General features: G+C 45.3%; 2 protein-coding genes across 3 annotated transcripts in view; both read right to left on the reverse strand.

The window, feature by feature from the left end:
- Positions 1–503: 503 nt before the first annotated feature.
- PI4K2B (phosphatidylinositol 4-kinase type 2 beta) overlaps positions 504–23,512 on the reverse strand; it is a 30,448-nt gene continuing 7,439 nt past the window's right edge. For both annotated transcript variants that reach the window (XM_075544472.1, XM_075544473.1), the window contains exons 3-10: positions 22,353–22,553; positions 20,981–21,112; positions 18,825–18,978; positions 16,907–16,974; positions 8,565–8,652; positions 5,872–6,005; positions 5,277–5,336; positions 504–3,078 (exon numbers count right to left, since the gene is read on the reverse strand). In XM_075544472.1, coding sequence (XP_075400587.1) covers positions 2,905–3,078; positions 5,277–5,336; positions 5,872–6,005; positions 8,565–8,652; positions 16,907–16,974; positions 18,825–18,978; positions 20,981–21,112; positions 22,353–22,553 — 1,011 coding nt within the window. In that variant the 3' untranslated portion in view covers positions 504–2,904. The remainder of the gene's footprint in view (positions 3,079–5,276; positions 5,337–5,871; positions 6,006–8,564; positions 8,653–16,906; positions 16,975–18,824; positions 18,979–20,980; positions 21,113–22,352; positions 22,554–23,512) is intronic.
- On the reverse strand, positions 12,007–12,461 carry LOC142443726 (large ribosomal subunit protein eL34-like). Its single transcript, XM_075545011.1, has one exon. It carries the CDS (start codon positions 12,406–12,408, stop codon positions 12,055–12,057), a length of 354 nt encoding a protein of 117 aa, XP_075401126.1. The 5' UTR covers positions 12,409–12,461; the 3' UTR covers positions 12,007–12,054.

Below are 23,512 nucleotides of genomic sequence, written 5' to 3' on the forward strand. Positions count from 1 at the left end.
GATTTCTCTACGTTTCATCCTAATAGCCAGGGTAGGGCTGACTATGCCTCAGGAATTCAAGACTTCAGTGGCTAAAGCAGTTCTTCCTTGCTCATGTCCCCAGCGGAGGATGGAATCACAGGGCTCACCTAAAAACTCTCCACACAGCGACTCCTGGGCCCAGGCAGCTTCCATTCTGCAGTTTCTGCTCACGGCCAGATGGGAAGGCAAGAGATGGGTCCTTCAGGGGAGGGGTGTCACTGGCCAGCCTGAGTCAAGGCTAGCACTCGGACTCACATCTCATTGGCCAGAACTCGGTCGCAAGGGCCCCAACGACCCTGAAGAGAGGCGTGGCAACGTGGAGGTGCACCAATCACCTGCACCACAACTCCGCGCTGCTGCCCAGGCAACTCAGAGAAAAGTAGCCTCTCAAACAGAGCTCTCCGTGCTTGTCCCCTCGTCTTTCTGGCTACAGGAGGCACGAAGATGGCAGTTTATCAAAGAACACGGCAGTATAGTTACTATTTTTAAAAAAACAAGGTTTTAATTCCATTTGTACAGTGCTTAAAAAAAGATTAATCGAAAAAGTTTTTTTTCAAGTTTGCAAAGCATGTTTTCACAAAGTCTTTAACTGCTGACACATTTTGGGAGGGGGAAAGGAGAGGGGTGATAAGGCAGCAAATCATTAATAAAAACTGGGGGGGGGAACTTCAGTGAGAAAGGTTTCAGTGAAATCTTGCTTTCAAGGATTAAACTACACCAGCGCCACAGGAAGTCAGGGTACAAGAAGGGGGGGTCTGGCCACATTTACAAAGCTAAGCGTGCTCACAACATTTCAAATAGGCAACTTACAGCCCCACCCAGGGGAGTCTCCCCCTGAGATAATGATTCTATTACCTGCAGCTTACTCTGATATTACACATAAATACACTCATGGTGGGGGGGGGGGAAGGGTAAGTTAACACACCATTTAAATAATTTAGAATGACATTTGTCAAAGTTTGCAAAACACAAGCGAAGCACTCCGAGTTGTGGTCCGTTCTAAACCAGCCCCGCCTTTCTTCGCCTTTCTGGCCTGGCTGGCACACCTTCCCTACCAGTTCATTTCAGGGTCAAACACAGCAGCCATCTGCCAAGTTTTCGAGGATCCAAATGAAAATCGTGTAGCCACTCAAGAGTGGAGACGGGAGGGTTAAAAATGCAACAAGGGTTTCTGGAGGCCAAGCCCACATCCCTGCCACCAAGTTCCTTTAAGACACGGGCAAAAGGCACGTGAGCGAGGGGGCTTCCGAAAGCTCCTGGGCAGATGGGCGGCAAAGATCATGCGCTGGTCCCACGAACACTTAGACGCCCCCGCCGCCCGTGGCTGCCCGCATGGATCTTCCCACAGTACTTCCGTCCTGAGTCTCCCGTAGGCTTCCCGCGATCAGGAAATCCCTGTGCGGGGGTAAAGGGAGGGGGCGCGGCTTCCAGTGAGGGTCCCCACGGGCAGCAGTTTTGCTACGTCCTCCGCCCATGCGTGGAGGGAGACCAAGAGAAAGACGAGAAGACGGGAGGACTCAAGAGCGGGCTGCTGCCCCAACGCAAGTACTTCCTACTACACAGTAATATTTAATTTGGGGGAAGAGGCCGCAGCAAAAAGAATGCCCATCAGCAAGCTTACGGAACAAACGGGAGAGCACAGCATCCACGCTCGTGCGGGCGATGCCCTTATTTGAGTCCCAAGAGGCTCCTCTTTGCCGCCATGGTCTCATCGGCGTGTATGGCAACACCGCGCACAGTTACTGAGTTACAAGTACACCACATCCTGATCTTCAAAATGGCACACTATCATAAATTCGACACATACAAATGACTTTAGGGTGATCTCTGCCACGTTCCCCTCTGATTTGGGTGGACCATCGAAGTTAACTGCAATTGAACTACCAACTATAATATCCTGTACGCTGCCGGAGGTTACGTCCTGACCCCAAAATGCAATCCCAGATGGGCTTGGGAGCAGAGCTTCCTTCTCAGTGAAGCACCGAGGAACTACCTACCTACCGATCAGGATCAGTACTCTGAAGTACCGATTGATCGAGTATTGAACCCTCTGCAAAAATCCCAAAAGGGGTTTTTAATGTGGACTATTTTGGAATTTCAAAACACTGGCAATTGACCCTCACGTCACATCACTCCTTCAACTGCCAGCGTTTCCTTTCAAAAAGTGGGGGTGAGACGCATCCCCCGCCCCCACCCACAACAAAATAATTCACCAGAAATATTCTAAGGTACAGAACAAGAGAATGGCCTCCTGGTACCTAGCCAAGCTGTCATGTTCTGGTTCTGAATGTCAACCCTCTCGAGGGCCACTGATTCAAGTTGTAAAATAGCAGCTGTTTGTATTAAGGCAACTTTGCTGTCTTCCAACCTGGTTTTCTAGCAATTACCCTATTCAAGGTCAACAGAGCAGGTTCAGACAGAGGCACTCTCATGGTCAAAGGCCGTGTTCTCTCAAATGCATAGACAGGACGTAAAAAAGTCAGTTGTTTGGAGGCAACAAATAACCTTCTGTATCGTCTTGGAATGCTGAAGTCATTAGACTTAGTCCAGCATGAGGCAACTATGAAATTACCTTTGAAAAGAACATCAGCAACATAAAGTACACATTTTTTTTCTACAAAAATACAATTATAGGAGATAAATCACTTCTTCCCTGAAAGAGAAATTTATTATTTGGAGAAACACCACACGCACACAGGCGCGCACACACACACACACACACACACACACTGTAAACATCTGATTACATTCAAATATAACTTTTTAAAATTACTTGAGGCTTTGGCAACGGGTGCTCTCAGGAGCATATCTACCTCACTATAAAGTTGGCACACAATAAGGCAAACCCAGAGATAAAGTCTGTTCCTCTCACTCTCACATCTGCTACCAGGAGGTAAAAAAAGGCTTCCGGCAGTGGACAGTCTGCGTAAATGAGTTGCCCAGGTGGACTATGCGCCCCTGCCCGCCACCTTTACTTCGTTCCACGATCACACGGGGCATCTGCACCAGCTGCAAAGGACTCTTCCCATCCCTCAGCGCCTGTGTGAGATTTAAGATCTGCGGGGAGAGGAGAGCAGAGCTTTCACCAGCTGGAAAGAGGCAAAGAGCCGTTCTTCACAGACATTATTAGTATTATATTATCATAACCACTCACTCATAACTGTGATTCTGTTTACTTAAGTACAGCCGAGAAGGTGATGAGAAATACCTACAGCAAGTGTGTATGGTTGTGGCAAAATGAGATTATACTGGAATTTTCTCACATACTTGTTGAAGCCCGTGTGTGTGTGTGTGTGTGTGTGTGCGTGTTTAAGGAACTCTAGTTAAGCACTTGGCTACTAACATAAAACTTAGCTACTTAAACCCACTGGTTGCACTATAGTGGCTCTTGTGCTGTAGCGGTTACACATTGGGCTGCGATCTACAAGGTCAGCAGTTCGAAACCACCAGCTGATCATCGGGAGCAAGATGGAGCTTTCTACTCCTGTGAAGAGTTACAGTGTAGAAACCCACAGGGGCAGTTCTACCCTGTCCTAAAGGCTCACTGTGAGTGAGCACAGAACCGATGGGAGTATGGGGAGTTTGGTTGCTCTGGGGGAGAAAGATGGGGCTGCCGGCTTCTGTAGATTTACAGAAACCCTATGGGCAGTTGGTTCTATTTTGTTGTAAAGGGTCATTGCGAACTGGACTCAACTGGACAGCAGCAGGCTGTGGGTGGGATATGTGTATTTACATAGAGCTATATGTGTACAATTAGAAATACCTTTTGCTAGTTGTTAACTTTAACGTATGCTAGGATAAGCCCCTGCCCAGGGACAGACCAAAGGGTGTGGGGCTCTACAGGTTCCATTCAACAACAGCTGACTCACATCTTGGTCCACACTGTCTGAATTTAACCAAGTACCCGCCGGAGCTAGTCATCCAATCAACACACTACTAGGAACTGGGTTTTAGGGTCTGGGGATACGATGACACACATTCTCTGTCACCAAGGGGCGGGGGTCCATACACGTTAACACTAAGTCAGGGCGAAGGACGAGGAGATCAGCGTGCTGTGCAATCCCAGGCCGCGGGCGTGACCATCAGGCTGCTGTCAACCTGGCTTGGTGCTGCACCGTGACAGCGGGGCTCCCTGCCTGGCACAGCCCAGCTTCACAGCATTAAGGATGCCTCTGCGGGGGGTAGCATGCTTGCTAGGGAGAAGTGAGTGCCATTGGGGGGGGGGGGCATTTGCCCTCTTTTCTTGCTGATGTGAGCTTGACATCTGTCACTGTCCAGCCTCGCCTCGTCTGTGGCCCATCGTGGCTGCTGCCAGGTCTGACCTCCTGCTGCCTGTCCCTGGTTCTCTCCGGCAACCTCGTGAGTAGGGAAGGGCCTTCAGCCCTGCATGTGACCCACAGATGTCAGCCCGGGTGGGGCGGGGGTTACCCGTGATATCAACCCCTTCCTTAATAGGAGCTTCTCTCTGCAGACACACAAGTGTCCTGGTTTTGCTTCTCCAGAACCCAAGGCAAGTAGGTTAGAGAACTGGGGGGAAGTAGCCATTTTAAATAAAGTTTAACTTAAAAGCTTGCTTTTCAACGGCAGGAAGCATAAACGCAGGAAACATAAGCTATCGTACATTTCATGAGAAAAGTTACTCTTTGAATTTCTACCTGAACATCAATATGGATTCTGCTCAATACACGGCTTAGAGCCTATTCTAAGCTCTGCTCGGAGAAAATAAAAGTTGAATGATTCCTTGTTAAGGGCTTTAGAGCTAAGAGACTCTCTCTTCAGATATTTGGTAATATGTAAAATATGCATGCTATGCATTTCATTGGTTTGGAAAAGGCAATTCAATAGCGATGCACATACGAGTTTCAACGTAAAGCCCAACCGCACTAACAGGCTTCAGGATACTGGGTGATTCAGATCCTGGGCAAGCCCAGCTCTTGATACTGAGCACTCCTGGGAAGCAAACCTTTCCCGGGCAGCAGCAGTCTCTGATTCTTACTGGTGTTGGAAGAACCAAGGTGGGTACTAACCCCAAGGTCAGCAGTTTGAAACCACCAGCCACTCCAAGGGAGAAAAAGGGAGGCTTTCTAAATCTGTAAAAAGTGACCATGTTGGAAACCCCCAGGGCAGTTCTAGTCTGTTCTATAGGGTCACTGTGAGTCAGAATTGACTGGCAGGTGATGGCATTGGTTTTGGTTTGCTCACAGTGGAAGGAACTATTGCTTCTCAAGGATCAGGATCAGCAAAGGACGGCCTACCTGTCCCCTCATCACAGACATCTGGCTCTCGAAGGTAGTCTTGTGGAACCCTCGGTCCGTCTATCACAGAAAGGGGGAGAAAAAAATTTACAAGGTCATTCCAAATACCAAGATTTCTGAAACAAGAATTTAAACACTCTTCAACTTAGCACACAAGCCATTCCTAAACCACCTTTCCCAATTGATTAAATAACATGAGAAATGTGTATTTAACTGATGTCTTTTCAGTAGGTCTGAGAGTCACCAGAATAATTTATTTATTCTGAAGCTTATGCTAGAAGTGGATTGAAGGAGACTTTCTGGCCACTGGGTTGGGATTGTGTAAGAGAACTGAGTGCCTGCAGACGTATTATGACTGAAAAAGGTAATTGTGTGAAAACCAGTGTCAGAGAAAACAGCTGTCCCGCATCCTGATGGATTCTCACGTCAAAGAAGAAGGAGCAAGTGGAGCTTTCCGAATTTATGCTCCCGGCAAGTAAGACTTCCCCTTCCATCAGCAGGCCCAGAAACAGCAAATTATAAAACTGGCTCTTCTGAGGAATTTTCCTAGCTCAGATTTCTTTCAGTCTCTGTAATGATTACATTTATGGCTTACCTTAAAAAGTTCATAAAGGTCTTCACATAAATCCTGCACAAAATTCATGTCAGAAATGCAGGGCAGAACCAAGTTTTTTGTTTCTTCTGAAAAAGGAACTTTTGCTTGAGGAAGCCACGCCCAGTGAAATGGATCTAATGGGGAGGAAAAAGCATGCTACTCAAGAGGGAGGAAAAGATTTATTTAGGACAAAAAGATCCTCATTCCTTTTACAATTCCTAGGTTCTCCCCATCCCCTCCCCTCCAAAAACCAACACCGAAAACCAGAGGAGGAGGAGACCGGATCGGAATACGCTTTCCTTGGCCAGCCCAATGATTTGGCTGCAAGTATGGAGAGCGAGTGTTTGGGTAACGGAGTCAGATGGTAAGGCACGGTAAATTGTTCCCTACACCATTTTGGTTTCTGAGTTTTCGGGAGTAAAGAGTGCAAGTTTGGATCATCAGTCATGATCAGAAAACATTTTTGTGGATCCATCTGGCTCCTGGGTTTGGAAACTGAGGACCGCCTACAGTTCTTTCACAGGTCCAGTTTGTTCAAATACCACGGCTGGGGTCTCCTCGCCCCGCACAGGTCCAAAGCATTAAGAACTGCCTGCCCATTTGGAGGCAGAAGATGGTTTAACATCGTCCATCACAGGTTGAGAAGCAGGTGAGCAGCTTTGGGAGATTAAAGAGCTGTGGCTCTTCTCTCTCTCTCTCTCTCAAGAAGGCGTGCCACCGATCCAGTGCTCCTACTAGAATGAGTCGGAAAGGAGGTGTGCGTGTACCCCTGCAAGGAAGGATGGGGCTTCCGATCACAGCACTCTAACAGAGATCCTACGTTTCGGGGGAATGGGCGTCACCGCTGGGCCCTGTGGCTCTCTTTCTGGAAGCTAAGAGAAGGCAGCCTGGGCTAGAGCCTCCCCTTCTCCCCGCTGTCCATCTCCCTGCACACGGTGGGAGATGCGCACTCCACAGCGAAGGATGCTCTTCTTTTCTCCCAACCTATCCTTAAAGCTGTGATGCCATTTCCCTTCCCCGGGCCAGCCCCATAAAAGAACAGGCCTTATTTCTCAGCCTCAAAAGGAAATGCTCTGAAAATGCAAGAAAATTAGTACAAATAAAAAGGTCAGTGTTTATTCATAGAAAAATTTCGGGGATAGTGTCAACAACACAAAAGCTTATGAATGAACAGCAAGAATGAAAGAAAAGCAGGGGCCCTGGTGGTGCTGTGGGTTATGCATTGGGCTGCTAACCTTAAGGTTGGCAGTTCAAAACCCATCAGCCTCTCTTCGGGAGGAAAAGGTTATCTGTTGCTGTACAGATTTAGTCTCAGAAACCCTTTATGAGGGTCACGAGGAGAAGTTAACGGCAGTGGGTCTGGTTTTTATATGAAGCCTTTAAAAATGTATTCCCATTATTTTAAACATATACAAAAATGAGAAAAATAAGTGCAACACACTTCCCAATAACCGCATCAAGCGATTTTTAAATTTTGTAAAATTTTCTTCCTTTATCCCTTTTGGGTTTTTCCACCCCTTCTGTTAGGATCTTAAGGCAAATTCCAGACATCATTTCATTTAACCCCCAATTACTTCAATGGGTCTAGAGGAGATCTTTCTTTCTAATTATATGAACATTGTTATGTGAGCCTTTATTGTCATCTATCTAAAATGCATGATCCCATGTTTTAAGGGAAATCATTTCTAAAACAGGCTCGCCTTTGATGCATGGAGACTTCGACCCACAAACACAGAAGAGGCTGATCAGGCAGGTAAAGCCCTCCTCACGAAAGGAAGTGGGGTGCTGGGCAGGAAGAGTGAGGCAGGGGGAAGTTGTGTTGCAGGTGAATTGTACCCCCTACGTTGACATACAGTTCAGCCACAATACAAAACCAGATCATTTGTGCATGTTTTATGTGCTTTAGAACCTGGAAAGCTACTAAACTCCTCCTACGAAAGTCGCACAGGTTGTTCTTGTGGGGTGCTGGCGAGTCAGTTCCCACCCACAGTGGCCCTGCTATGTATACCAGAACAAATCTTTTTCCTGTTCCTCTGCTATGGAAGGTCAGTGGGGAAAAAAGGGGTTCAGTCCAATCGGTGGCTTTTGATTTGATGGTGGCTTCCGAGGCCAGGGGCTGGCTGAGAAGACATTTTCAGAAAATGGAAAACCGCATGGGGTGACATAAAGGCCTGGAAAGTTGCCTGGGAGCTTCCCCATCCATTCTTCCAGAAGAGCTAGGGCTGTTCTAAGGGAATTTTAATGGGAAACATTGCTGCACGCTAACAGCCCGCATCTTGCCCCTTCGGCTTGCTTTTTGGTTCCCCAAACCCAAAGAACATTGCAAAGCAATATGATTCACGTCTCTCGAGGGTGCAAATGCTGCCATTTTGACCTGGTGGAAGCCGATGAGCTCAGTGTTCCTTGGAGGAAGGGCTAGCAGGCAGCCTTCATAGGTGGATATGTTGAGAAACAGTAGCTCCTCGTTTTGATAATCTTCTTTAATAAACGTTTCTATGATGTTATAACAATCAGTAAACAAAGTGTGAACGTCTTCCTTTCAACCCCTCCTTCTTAGCAGAGTACCCGGATGGAGGAGTACACTCCACCCACCCAGGTCTTCCTCTGCCACCTGGATAGATAGCCATAATGTTTCCTTTCTGTTCTGGAAAAGGAGTCACTATGAAATCCCTGGAAGGGTCCAAGAAACTTACATGCTCTCCACTCATCTGGATGTTTAAATGGAAATGCCAGACCATTATCAATTGCAGCTACCTTAATAAACGGCTCTTTATCAGCTTCCTAGGAGGAAGAAAGGGGGCGTGTTAGTTAAAAAACAGAGATGAATATTGCACGGGCTACACAAAACAACAGAAAATAAACTATGGACACAGTCACTCTGAACCTATAAAAATAAAATTAAGTTGCCATATTGACTGTGAATTCACTTTGGAAGGAGATTCTTTTAAAAACTGCTGAGAATTGATAAACACGGTTTAAAAAACTTCATTATGTTTACAATTTTCTCCTTTGGAGAACAGGACTTGGGTACGATACTAAGACATAAAAAGTGACTTATGGCTAGTCTATGCTTAAATTGTATTTGCAAAACACTGGCACTTTAAGATATCATGTTAGCAAAATGATCCTATTATATATAATCTAACCTTTCTTCCCAAACTCCACCCGCCCCCTCCCATTAAACACCACCACCACCACCACCGAACCCACCACCATCAAATGGATTCTGATTCAGTGACAATTCAATTGCAGCAGCTAGCCTCCACGTAAGTATTACATCTAAAGTGTTTGCAAAATCACTCGGCGCCCAGAGCTACAGGTAATGGAAGTCGAGTAGAATCTCAAGACACACACTCCACTGTTTCCTATAGCAGAAACAAAGGCTTCCCGAGCAGAGGACTTGCATGTTTGAGAATTTCCTCCTGCATTATTTAAAGACACGTCACTGCCATTATTTTTTTCCTATGGAATTGTGTCTTTCTACACCTAAGTCAATATGCTTCTATGTTCCAGTTAATGATTTCTCCCTGCACCCCTATTAGCCATCAAAGAATGTTTCTGTCATTGTAAAAACCGTTTCTTGATTTTTCATCATTGTGGTGCAAGACAGCGAAATATTTCATATGGTTCTTCTAACCATAGCCTTTGAAGTAATCCACCGAATGATCTTCATTTGCCTCCTAGGTTTGGGTAAGAAGGTGGGAGAAGATACTGACCGGACTACATGACTCAGCGGTGAGTGAGTGTCCACAGGGGTAACGGTGCTTGCCATCCTGCTGGGGGGTGAAATGAGCCATCTCAGAAGCAGCAACAGGGGAGCTCACTACCAGCAAGGCAGAAAAGCAAGCAGTGGACCCCGAGATCCGTGAACACTGGACTTCCTTGATCCAGGAGACATTTATGACGCCAGAGGAGGGACAGCAAAGCCAGGAGCCAGAGGTCGGGACAGAGCTGGGGCAGGAGGCTGGCTTGTGGGGCGGGGTGCCTCAGGGCTCTGAGCAGAGGACACTAGGTTTGCTAACCCCACAGCTGGCGTGGAGTCCAGCGTACACAGACTGGCGTGCCTCCAACGAGCTTTGCAACACTGCCCAAGGAGGCCGCGGGCACAGCAGAGACGCTACTGTCCCGACTGCACAACTGTAGCCAGAGTATTTCTCACCCGAACTGTAACCTGTTAATATCTCTAATGAACCCCATCATCGTGAGCATCATCTGAGTTGTGTGTGGCCACTGAGATGAATTATAAGCCTGTACTGCTGTGGAAGACAGAGCAGTGGTCTATCATTTTGTGATTCACTGATTTCTCTCAGCCTAACACCCTCCAAGTTCGTACATCCAACGAGGCGTTCTGCAGTCATCATTACTTTCTTGTGTAGTATTCCGTTGTGTACATACAGTATTTTTAGTCTGTCTTTCATTGGTGGGCACTGAGGCTGCTGATAGTTGGGTTTTTTTGGGGGTTTTTTTGCTACTATGACCATGGGTGTGTTGTTGTTAGGTGCCACTGGGTCGACTGTGACTCATGGGTCCCTATGTACAACCGAACCAAATACTGCCCGCTCAGTTCCTGGGCTGGGCCCCACTGCAGCCTGTGCCAAGCCATCTCACCGAGGGCCTTCCTGTTTCTCACTGCCCCTCGACTTTACTAAGCAGGATGCTCTTCTGTAGGGGCAGGTCTCTCCTGAGAACCTGTCCAAAATATGCGAGACAAACCCTCACCATCCTGGCCTCTTAAGGAGAGCGCTGGCTGTACTGCTTCAAAGACAGATCAGTCTGACCTTTGGCAGTCCATGGTACTTTGATTCGTCTTTGCCAGTACCGCAATTCAAATGCATCGATTCTTCTTCTGTCTTCTTGTTCAATACCCAACTTTCACATGCATGTAAGGCAACTGAAAACACCATGGCTTGGGCCAGGCGCACCCAAACCCCACAGTGACATCCTCGCTCTTCAATGTTGTAAAGAGGTCTCATGCAGCAGCTTTACCTACTGCACTATGTCATTTGAGGTCCTGACTGCTGCTTCCATGGGCATTGATTGTGGATCCAAGCATGGCAAAATCCTTGGTAACTTCCATCGTTGCTCCCTTCATCATGAGGTTACCTATTGGATATGGGTGTACACACATATCATTGTGTCATGGCTATTATTTCTCAAGGATAGATAATACTAAGTCTCAGTACTTCTGGGTCATGTGTTATTTCTCTTTCCCATTCTTTGACGCAGCCCCGTACGACTTTCCAGTGATGACACCACTGTACAGAACCACAGACAGTGTGAGGGCTCTGGTGTCTCCATCCCTGACCAGCATTATTTTCTCAACTCTGCTAGCAATGCAAGGATGAGACCTCTCGCTCTTGTTACGATTCGTATCAAATGGTTAGTGAGAGCATGCATTTCTTCATGTTTGTTGGCTGCCTGAATATCTTTGATGAAATGTCTGGCTCCTGTCCTCTGCCCATGTTTTAATTGGATTAATTACCGTTTGCCTTTTGAAGTTTCCTATCAAGTCTAGAAATTAGTCCTTTGTTCAATATGTCACTGCCAATTTTCTTTTGCCTGTCTGATCTGTGGGTTCTATTTTTATTCTTTTGGTGCACAAAAGTATAAAATTCTTAGGCGGTTCCAGCCATATAGTTTATCTTCTACTTGTGTGTTCGATTGCATATTTATGACATGTTGTAGGGCTTCTAAATTTGTCCCAATTTTTAAAAAATTGATCATCTTTATCATTTTATATCTAGGTTTTTGATCCATCTTGAGTTCATTTTTTAAATATATGGTGTGAGATGTTAGACTTACTTCATTCTTCTGCAAATGGAAGTCCAGTTTTGCCAGCACAATTTGTTAGACTATCTCTTCCCATTTAATAATTTTAGCCCCTTGTCAAGATTAGCTATTGATGTTGCTCGTGCGGTGAGGTGCTGTGAGGTCAGTTCTGATTGAACATAAAACTATGCACAACACTTCCCAATCCTGAGCCTTCCTCACAAACAATGTTGGAGCCCCTGTGTCAATTCAGTAAGTCTCCTTCTAGGGAATGCTACCTCCTGATAACTTGTCCAAAGTGTGTGAGATCAAGTCTTGCCACCATTGCTTTTAAGAGCATTCTGTCTACACTTCTTTGGAGATAGATTTGTTTGTTCTTTTTTTTTTTATTATTCAAACAAGCTTCATTTGTATTTATTTAGTCTTTTGACTCTGTGCTTGTGCCTTCAACACTTTCACCACGATTTTCTGCTCCTCAATCAGGAAAGCGCGCTTGATCCTGTCTCGGACACATTTAGCGCACATGGACCCACCATAAGCCCTGCTGACGTGTTTTTTGGTTTTGGACAACCTCATGAGAACTTTGGGTCTCACAGCACGGACCCCTTGAAGTCGGCCCGGGCACACGCCACATGCAGATTTTGGCGCTTTCCCAACCTTCTTTGTATACAGGTAAACGATTCTGTTACCAGGGGTTCGGGACAGTCTAGTTTTGTTAGAGGCGGTGTTGTAGGACAGCCTACGCCGGTAGGTCAGACGCTGAACCATTTTGAATGCCTCCACACAGCGTCTCCGGAAGAGGAAGCGATTTGTTTGTTATCAGTCCACAGTACTTTCAATATATTTGTAGCCAATACCATAATTCAAACGCATCAATTCTGCTGTCTTCCTTATTAATTGTGCAACTTTCACATGCGGATGAGGCAAATGAAGATACCATGGCTTGGGTTAGGCACACCCCTAGTCCTCAAAGTGCTATTCAATAATTTCAAGAAGTCTCGGGCAGCAGATGTGCCCAGAGGAAACTTCATAATCTATAGATAAGTCGCCTTACTTATAGGTTCTCCTGATAGGCTGTGCATTGTCTCTATATATCTCTTTGGGTAGTACTCATATTTTTACAATATTGAGTCTTTGATCCAAGAGCATGATACTTTCTCCCGTTTCTGTAGTCTCTTTTGGTTCCTTGTTGTGTAGTGTTTTACAGTTTTCTCTGTATAGGTCTTTTGTTTCTCTGGTTAGATTTACTCCCAAGTATTTCATCTTTTGGATGGCCATTTAAATAGTATTGCTTCCAATTTCCTTTCCAAGGTTCTCTCTGTTAGTGTCAGCAAATGTTTCTTTTTGTAAGTTCACCTTGGCTTTCAATCAGTTCCAGGAACTCCATTGCTGAGTCTTTGGGGCTTTCTCTTTCAGAATCTTGTCATTTGCAAATGCCGTTTTACTTCTGCTTTGCCAATTTGACTAAGACTTGCAGTACAGTGTTGAAGATATATGGCCATAAAAGGCTCCCTTGCCTGGGCCCCATTTGTAAGGGGAATCTTTTCCGGTTCTCTCTGTTGAGAGGAATGTTGGCTGTTTATTTCGTATATATGCCCTTTATTATAATGAGGAATTTCTCATATTCCCGTTTTGTTGATTGTTTTCATCAGGAATGAGTGATGATTTTGTAAAATGCATTTTCTGCATCAAGCGATATGATGCTGTGTTTCCTCTCCTTTTGGTCTATCCATCCTTGCATACTTGGTATCAATCCCACTTGGTCAAGATGCATTATTTTTTTGCTATGTTGTTGGATTCTATGGAGCAGGGTTGTGTTGGGAATTTTTTTTTCTGTTCACGAGGGATATTGGCCTATAATTTTCTTTTTCAGTGATGCCTCTGCCTGATTTTTAGGTCAGAGTTATGCTAGTCTCATAAAGTGAATTGGGGAGTATTCTCTCCTGTCTCTATTCTGGGATGATATGAGTAGAATTGCTATCAGTTCTTTTTGAATTTGCCAGTGACATTGTCTGTGTCGTGGGTTTTTTCCCCCTTGGAAGTTTTTTTAATAACTTGATCAGTTTCTTCTCAAGTCAATTTCTGCTCAAATTTTCTACCTTAGCCTATGCTAGTTTGTAGTGACATCATCCATTTCACTTCTTAATCATGTTATTTGCGCCTAATTGCAATTATTCCATGGCCTAAATTAAATAACAAGTTTTGAAATGGTTGCTTTTAATTTAAACATACTACAATGAAGGCTCATTTGATTGAGTATATCAAATCTTTTCTATATAGTGATATATACCAATTTTATTTCTTCATTTCATTCCGTTTTTATCAAATATTTTACCTCAATAGAATGCACAAAGTATAGACAACAAGAAGTTTTCCATTAAATCTAATTGCTTAAGATAGTTCACACAAGAAATTTAGAAGTCATTAGAGATGTACGTTTGTACGTACAGCATATTTTGCTCTGTTACTTGTGGTGAAGTAAAATTTCTTAATATGGATCATCTACCCAAGTCTCTGTAACTCCCACCAAATGATTAGGTGGGACTAAGCAGTTTGTGCATATGTAACCCTAAGAGAAGGGATTGGTCAGTGTTTCACAGCTAACCCCCTAGCACTAAAGATGAGCCATTTCTGCTTTGCAGCAGAAGCAGAGAGAGAGAAAACACCAAGGACCTTGGAAGAGCATGTTCAAGATCACTGACCGTACAGGTGGAGGGCACCAAGACCACATGCATCTGAGCCTGTGCCACAGAGACTCGGAAGAACTGAGCTGAGACTATGGGGCACCTTCTCTTCTCCCGGCCCAAGACTGTGGACTGGTGGGACAGAACGACAAGCGGGCTGGCTTCCTAGACCATGGAGCAAAGGCCAAAGCACCCTGCGGCCGAGAGCCAGAAATTGAGAGCCTTGGCTGCTGGCTGAGGAGACCAATGACAGCACCCTGTTTGCTGATCCTGGGATGTGGTAACCTCTTATTTCACTGCTACAGCCCCTGGCTTTTGAGTATTGGCTATGAGTTCTGTGTGGCTAGTGCAGTGAATTACCGGGCCCAACATAGCTGCAGAGTGGCAGGGGGGGAACGGTTGGTGTCAGATAGATAACAAAAGGTAGAGGGTGGAAGCATGGCCGACTCTTGTCTTGTGGCAACAGGAAAGCCAGTGAAGCGAGAGGAGGTCAGTGTAAGAATCACCACTTGTTTTTATTTCTGTCACTTTTTTCTAATTGTAAATTTACTGAGAAATACTTTATATACAATGAACTTCCTATACAGTAAATTGTACAGTTTGATAGGCAAGTTTCCGTGCCCCTTTTGCAGTCCACGCCCCTCTCTATCCTGTTTCGGCCTCCAGAGATTAACTTGCACTTTCGCAGTCTTTAGTACATGAACTCATACGGATGTATTTACAGGCGCCGTCTTTCATTCAGCATGATTTTGAGTTTATTCCATGTTACTTGAGTGTATTACATCTTTTTAAAATTGCTAAGTACTATTTTTAAATTTTTAACTTTCCTTGCAATACTTCAAAGTACAAACTTCAAAGTGATGCATTAGCTCTAAGCGGTAACTTGAGAACATACAGATTATAAACATTAGAGAAATTATTTTTTTAAACAGTTAAAATTTCCCCCATTCTACAGCCTGTTTTAAACTTGTAAAACTACTGTGAGAACACCTCTTCTATAAATAACTGCACCTCCAAATTGAGTTCTCAGAATTGACGATCATGAACCTAAAGTCGTTACTGCAGTTTAAATTATGTAAGCTAAACCAATACTTTTTTTTATCTTTCATATCTCTCAACTCTGATCCTTTTTAAAAGTAATTGTATGGAGTTATAATTCATATTTCATGCACTTCAATAGTTCACTGGTATTAAAAGAGTCATGCATGCATCTAGAACTAAATCAGTTCTGGAATATTTTCTTCCTTCTTGTATTCATTATTTTCTTCTCGTTTTTCTCCAAATCTTCCCCACCCCCTTCTACACCCCATGAACCCAATCAGCCATCACAGTAGTTATTGTTTCTATACATTTGCTTCTCTTGTGCTTCAAATATTGGAAAACACGGACACGCACGCACACACACACACACACACACACACACACCAAACAGCAAACATTTAGATATATATTTTTAAAAGATAGATAGAAAAGACCAACACCAATAATGAAGATAAACTAGAGGGGGAAAAGCAGGAAATATCAAAAATATTAAAAACTAGAACAAACTTAAAGTAGGCCAAAAGGGAGTTCAAATGGTTAGTATTACATTTTAAACCTGATTACATCTGCCACAAAAGAATTTACAGTAGTCTCTGTCTGATAGCAAAGTAGTTCCCATGCCTTGATTATGGTCAGAGGGGGTTCACCAGTGCATGGCTTTCGGGCTTCCTGCACACCAGGAGTTCACCATTTAAACTCTGATACCACTGGATTTTATTCTTTATAACACCAGTCTAAGAAGCAGACTTAAAGTAGACTTTCCCTAATAAAATGTAAAAAAAAACAAAAAGCTGTAACATTAAAGTAGACTTTAAAGTCTACTTCAAGTCTATTTTATATATATCTACATCATCTATATCTATTTCTCTCTCTCATATATATATATATCAGTCTAAGAAGCCCACACTTTCTATTTTACACCATGTTCCCAATTGCCCCGCCAATGAGCCCATGCCGACTCACAGCAACTCTGTAGGACAGGGTAGAACTGCCCGTGAGCTACCAAGACTGTAACTCTTTATGAGAATAGAGAGCCTCACCTATCTCCCACGGAGCAGCCTGTGGTTTCAAACTGCTGACTTTACAGTTGGCAGCTTAACACATAACCACCACGGCTCCTAGAATCATGTGAGGTCCCATGAATTTAAAGATTCAGAGATAGGAGTCAGTAAAATACTGATTCTCTCCTAAAAGACAACAGGCCACTGGGATAGAAATGCAAAATGCATGCGATGGCTTCGTAACAAATTTCCCCCAGCTCTACAAGTGTACTGAGCTGGTGTCATTCTTGTAGTCTAAGACACCTATCAAAGAAAACTTCACAGAGATAATAAAGTGAGGGGAGGGAGGAATATAAGTGAAGGAATGAACATGCAGATGAAAAAACCCCAGGACCGAAGTGAAGGTTGGAGGAAATGATAGTGAGCAAGTAACAACCTGAAAGCCCATTCAAACAGATGTCACAGAAATCGACTTTGTGCGTATATATGTATAATATATATGTACATGTAGATTAAATGGACACATTTAAATTTTCTTACCTTACTGTCAGCGTTTTTACTGTCAATCTGTTTTTCATATTTGATTAACCAATTATCATTTCCCCTGTCTTTTCAAATAGACAAACAAACAAAAAAGTCTGTTAACTTCATTTTTATTAGCATCAAGGGGAAAAAGTTAGTTACCTCATGCTTATTAAGACCTTCAGATTGGTTACTTATAGCAATATTCTTATCACATTAGAGGGTCTAATTTAATCTATGTAAAATTTATGAGCATTTAGCAGCCCTGGTTACATAGCAGATATGTGATGGGCTATGAGCCGCAAGGTCAGCCATTCAAAACCACCAGCCACTCCAAAAGAGGTGGACGGGACTTTCTATTCTGCAAATAGTTCAGAGTCTCGGAAACTCAGAGGGGCAGTTCTGCCATCCTACTGGGTGGCTGTGAGTCAGAAATGACTTGATGGCATTGAACACTGTGTAGTGCTCTGTTAGAGTGGTAAGTGCTTGGATGTGTCAATTCGTTCAACCTTCATCACCACGTACCTGTGAGGTAGGTATGAAGATTATCAAGAGTAATTTATTCAGGTGATTTGCAACAGAAACAACTTCTCTTCACCTTTGGAAGACAGAGCACAGACCCCTATTTCCCGAGGAAATCTCTGGGCTGGCTCATCTCAAGTCAGTGTAGCACGCGAGAACTAGTACATCCGTGTCAATGTTGAACTGAGGCCACCTTACTTAAGAAGTGAAACCTAACACATGTATATAATGCTTGCTCAGGAACACATATGAATAAGAAGACCCTTGTGGGACCGGAAATGCTCAAACTGAAGAGTTACTTGAGAGCTCATGACATCAAAGCTTACCGGCTCCACCTACGGAGTTTCTCTTCCTGGAGGGAGGTCCAAGAAGTTGCCTGTGGAACACTCACCCAAACCAAACTCACTGCCCTTCAGTTAGTAATTCTGACTGAGAGGGACCCCGAAGGACAGGGCCGAGACGGGAGCTCTTTATCAGAATCGAAAGCCTTGCCTTCTTTTGAACTGCTGACTTTGCCCCGGGCTCCTCACATGTTCAGTGAAGTTCCCAGCCAGAGGCTCCCAGGGTGGAAGCATGGTTTTAAATATCTGTAGCAACACTCCCTTCCAAGAGCAGAGAAAGTGGAGGTTTGGTATAGTTTATGGCAGTACTCCAATAGTTACACAATGTCCAGACAAGCAGCTAAAACCTTTTTACACCATCAAGTTTCCGTTATTTGTATTCTGCAGATTCTGACTACTGTTGCTGCTGGGGATCATCAAGGCAATTCCGACTCACGACGACCCTACAGGGCAGAGTAGAACTGCCCCATAAGGTTTCCAACGCTGGAAAGGAGCCCTGCCGGTGTCATGGGTTACATGATGGGCTGCTAAGTATAGGGTCAGCGGTTCGAATCCACCAGCCACTCCTTGGGAGACTGGTGAAGCTTTCTGCTCTCGTCAAGATTTATAGCCTGGGAAGCCCAAAGAGGCAGCTCTGCTCTGGCCTATGGGGTTGCTATGTGCTGGAATCGACTCGAGGGTCTGGCATTCGGTTTCGGAATCCTTGCCTAAGCAGATTGCCACATCTTTCCCCTGTGGAGAGATTGGTGGCTTCAAACTGCAAACCTATGGTTGGCAGCTGAGCACTTCATCACTGGGCCACCAAGGTTCTTTCTAATCACTGGCTTTGTCTTGCTTCTCGGGAGATGGGAACTGATCGCTCTCACCTGGGCAGGAAGCGACTACAACTGGGTTCAGGATTAATTCCACTCAGCAGGGCCCTTGCAACCTCTCTCTCCATCGAAGAGCGGGCAGAGTAAGCAGCCCCAAGACTTTTGCCTTAAAAGCCGTCTCTGACTTGATTAACAAGAGTGGGATATAGATGGAAAGCGAGCAAGATTTGAGGGGACAAATGAGAAACCAGCAAGCAGTACCTGTATTTCTGATGATGTAATCCAAAACAACTAGTCTTTCAAACTGTGATTGAAATTGTTTTCTAATATTCTCAGGCAAAGGGTCAGCTTCAAATTTCCTAAGCCAGTACTCGGCCTCCTTGTAGCCTTCCACAAACATCTGAAAGGACCCAATCTACAATTGTAAGAACCCAGGTTAGAAAAGGGAATACAAGAACACAGGGCGCCACGCTTTTAATTTGTTAGCAGCATTTCCCCCAGAGATACATCAAACTGCTGAGACACAGGCAGAGAAGAAGGTCTGACCCTCATTTAGATAGGCCACGTTTACCCAGAAGGCGATTCTTATACCTGGATTTTCAATTCAATCATGTGAAGAGTACACAGCAAATTAAACTAAACACTCCGCTCCAGACTCCCAAGGAGCATGCAGCAATCTTAGACAATCAAAGAAGAAAATACACAGTATCCTGAAGGTGACATGCTTCACAAGAGAGCTATTTTTGAAAAATATTCATTAAAATTAAAATGTAGAGGCCAATGTCGGTAGCTCTTCTGGTTATTTAATAACACTTTAGTTCGGTCTAACAATATATCACATGAAACAACAACAAAAAAAGGAACAGAAAAACAAGAATAGATTGTTGGACCATGCAGATTAAAGACACCATTGTCAAGTGTAAGAGCCCCATCAATCATGGCCTCTTTAGTGATCTTTCAAGAGCCCTGGCGGCTCCATGGTTAAGTGCTCGGCAGCCAACCTTAAGGCTGGCGGTTCAAGATTCCATGGGACAAAAGTCCTGGCGGCCTGCTCGCTCCCAGGAGTTCAGCCCAGATGACATGTAGGGGCCGGTCTGCTCTGATCCACAGGGTCACTCAGAATCTGAAGAGACCAGTGGACACACGAGAGCACAGTAGTTTCTACAGTTCTTTCCCTGAAGACATGTCTAACTTAAAGGAATAAAGTAACTACTTGTGAACATGAAAAAAAAACCCTGAATTATTCAGTAAGGCAAGAAATGCAAAGTTCAACCCGACACTTGGGCAATGGGCCACCTCTGTCTCAAAAACACAGCCAAATCGCCACCACGAGAATCTATTTCTTATCTTAACACATGGTGCCCCTTCCACTGGCATGACGTTTCAAGGATTTCCTGAAGGTGTTCCTGAGGCTCTTATAATGCAGGGCGAGCAGCCATCAATAGGAACTCTACAGTCTTCTTTGGACACACTTATTTCAGCATGCCCAAGGGACAACAGACTTTTAAACAAATTTCGAACGTCCTGCCTACTTGAGCTACAATTTAAAAAGTTATTCATGAATTTGTACTTAAAATTCGTTTATCTAGATATAATGCACAGCAAAAACAATCCCATCAAGTCTGAGGTCAAAGTGTGTGTGTGTTGGCATAAAGCCAAGAGATCCCCCTAGGTTGGCACACCCTTTGCCTGGAATGCCCTCCCCATTGATCTCCCCCCACCTTGCTTGAAACAAAGCAAACTCACTGCCACTAAGCCCACTTGGACTCACAGCGACCCGACAGGGCAGAGCAGAACTGCCCCTGGGGTTTCTGGGACTGTGAATTTTGACGTGAGCAGAAAGCCTCATCTTTCTCGCACAGAGAGGCTGGTGGCTTCAAATGGACAACCTTCTGGCTCACAGCCCAACGTGAAAGCCATTATGCCACAGGGTTCCTTCCTGAGCTCTTGCTCATTCCTAAGGCTTTACTGAAAGTGACAGGAGACGTTACATCTAACAAGGAACCAGTAAACATTTGTTGAACTCGTTCGTATGTGCTGGGCACTGTACCAAGTGCTTGACTTGAACGTCTTAATTTTATCTTCCCACCCACCTGAAGGAGTGTCTGAGGATTTCACGGAAACAGAGGGCTAGACAACAGGTGCTCACCACTGGAGAGGCTTGAGGCCCGTGTGTCAACCTCTTCTGGAACATTCTTGCAAACCAAGTCAGTGTTCCCGCTTCTAGACTCCCCGACCTCCCGGAATTTAACACCCTAGCCACACTGCCCTTTACGACCGCACTCAAGTGGCTTGTCCCCTGTAAACTGGACGGCGAGAAAAGTGGTTTTCTTTCCTGGGATACCCCCAGCCCCCGGCCCAAGCAGGGAGCTCAGTGAGGGCCAGTCTCCCAGACACAGCCTCTCAGGGCACCTTACCTTCGGAGGGAGGCCGATCCGATGAAATTTCCGACCCACTTTTGGCACTTTCTCTAGAGCATACTTTTTGCCTCTTGACTTGGCACGGTCAATTGTACTGTAGTTAAAGGTCTCACTGACCAGCCAGACCACCTAGAAAAATACCGTTTGGAAAAATGGTCATAATTTGCAGATAGTCTCTTTACTCATGCATATGCACAATTCAACTTGCTGCCACCTAGTTGATTCTGACTCACAGTGACCCTACAGGACAGGGTAGAAATGGCCTGTGGGTTTCCAAGACTGTTCATCTTTCTCCCAAGGGGAGGCTGGTAAGTTCAAACCGCTGACCTTGCTAGCAGCAACACGTAACCCAGGAACCCAGTCGGGCTCCTGGCTACCCCAAGGCTCCCTCCCCTCTAGGGCTGCAAGATGCCCCAGAGAATCCGAAGAGAAAGGTCCAGAAACTTTCCACGGCCCTTTAATTGCCACATCATCTTTTTTCCTTCTGAGAGAGGCGGGAAAGCAACCTGGAACCTGCAAGTGGCAGAAACCAGTTATGCGGTGTCGCATTAGGAAGGAACACACTGCGTAGGTCCTCAAGTGACAGAGGCCGACAGGAAAAGGAGAGCCTTTGGAGCCTGGAGTTCCCGCTCCCTGTCACACTCTCTGGACCCCGGGGGTTTCCTCCTTTCTCAAGGCTGGTCTCCTCCCTCCCTTTTCGCCAGCATCATCTGCCCTCACACCAAGAAAGGATAGGCCCTTGTGGATGCTGGGAGTCAGCGTATCGGTGGCTTTCCTTTCCCAAAGACCGAAGAGACTCAGCTGCAGGCTTCACCCCCAAGAAGGGAGATTGGCGGCATCCACGGGGAAGCAGGCAGGAAAGGAAAAGACCACGAGTGGACACTACAGGGTCCAGCAGTGACACTGCGGTCCTCAGCCATCCCCAGCATCTGTAAGCCCTTCTCCATCCCCATCCAGCGTAGTGACACCTCGCCTTCTGGAGAGGTCTCACAGAAACCTTTGCCCCTCTCTTCACTGTTCTGCTAGTGCCACAGCCAATCGGGGGGCGCTCCGGCGCCTTTTAGACATGACAGCTTAGTTCTCTCCCAAAAGTTTATTAACGTGGGACTTCTTTGTTCTGTCTTCACCTTCCCATGTGGCCGCACCTCCGTCCCTCTGTCTCTTCCTCTCTCTGGCACCCTTTCTGCCTTTTGGCTATTCTCGCTTTGCTCTGTCTTCTAATCTCCTTTCAGCCTGCCCCTTTGACTCTCGTTCCTTTTAAACACCCAGGCAAGTCATTAACTCTAATAAAAACCTGTTAATGAAAACCCACGCTCTGGGTACACTTTCCTTTTGTTCCCCTTTCTATCAAACATGATCCCTCCCTTACCCTGGTTTTCGGTACAATGCCCAGGTGCAGCTTTTGGTCCACCAAGTAGGCCCCGGCCTCAGAGAGGTAGCCCTGGTTAGGAAGCAGGCAGCCTCGGCCAAAGCAGCATGGGCAGAAGATCTTATGCATGAATTTGGTCCACTTGGGGTTCAGTTGACCGTAAGGCTCCTCTGATTTGGGTTTAAACACCCCGATGCTTTTCTGTAGGGAGAGAGGAGAAATCATACGCGAGTGTCAACAGATGTATAAACTCAGCCAGAAAACAGCTGCATTCTGAGCAATCTCTTCCTACCGCTTCCTACCAGAGGGGTGCACCACCACCACAAGAGGACATCCCGTTCCCAGCCCATGTTTACCTTCATCCCCATTCACAATTCTGGGATCGAGCATCCTTTGGACCAGTGGTTTTCAAACTGTCCTCTGTGAGGCCCCATATATCCATTCCAACCAGAGTAATGTTGATTCCCCAGTTTGAAATGACTAGACTTCCAAATGCAGCCCCCGTGGTCTAGTGGCTAACTGCCAGGTCAGCAGTCTGAAACCACTAGGTGTCCACAGGGGAAAGATGAGGCTTTCCACTCCCGTAGAGCGTTACAGTCATGGAAACCCACAATGGGCAGCTCTACCCTGCCCTATAGGGTTGCTGAGTCAGAATTGACTAGATGGCAGTGAGTGAGGGCCTCCAATTAGGAAAAGGTTGCTTATTCTCAAGGTCACTGTCATTGAGTTGATCCCGACTCATCATGACCCTATAGGACCGGGCACAGCTGTCCCCTATGAGTTTCTGAGATTAACTCAGCAAAAAGCCTTATCTTTCTCTTAAAGAGTAGCTAGTGGTTTTGAACTGCTGACCTTGCTGTTGGTAGCCCAACGTGTAATCCACTACTCCAGGGCTCCTAGAAAGGGTTGCTATGGTTTTAAGATGTTTAAGAACGCCTGCTGGGGGTCATATATTGGTATTATCCCATATCTATTAAATATTCACATTATAAACTGATTATATTATCTGCTTTTCCCACTAGAAGGTATATCCTAAGGGAACAGGGTCCTTGTTAGGGCTGTATCCCCAGGACTCAGCGAGGTGCCTGGTCATAGTTGGTATTCCGCATTTGTTAAAAGAACTACTGAATCCAGTGACAAACACACAAACACTCTGAAAT

Source organism: Tenrec ecaudatus, chromosome 3, assembly GCF_050624435.1.
Source record: "Tenrec ecaudatus isolate mTenEca1 chromosome 3, mTenEca1.hap1, whole genome shotgun sequence".
In the NCBI taxonomy this organism is placed as follows: Eukaryota; Metazoa; Chordata; class Mammalia; order Afrosoricida; family Tenrecidae; genus Tenrec; species Tenrec ecaudatus.

What these genes read in the sequence shown, in the direction of transcription:
- LOC142443726 (XM_075545011.1), bottom strand. Translation starts at nt 12,408, where the DNA reads ATGGTTCAGCGTCTGACCTACCGGCGTAGGCTGTCCTACAACACCGCC.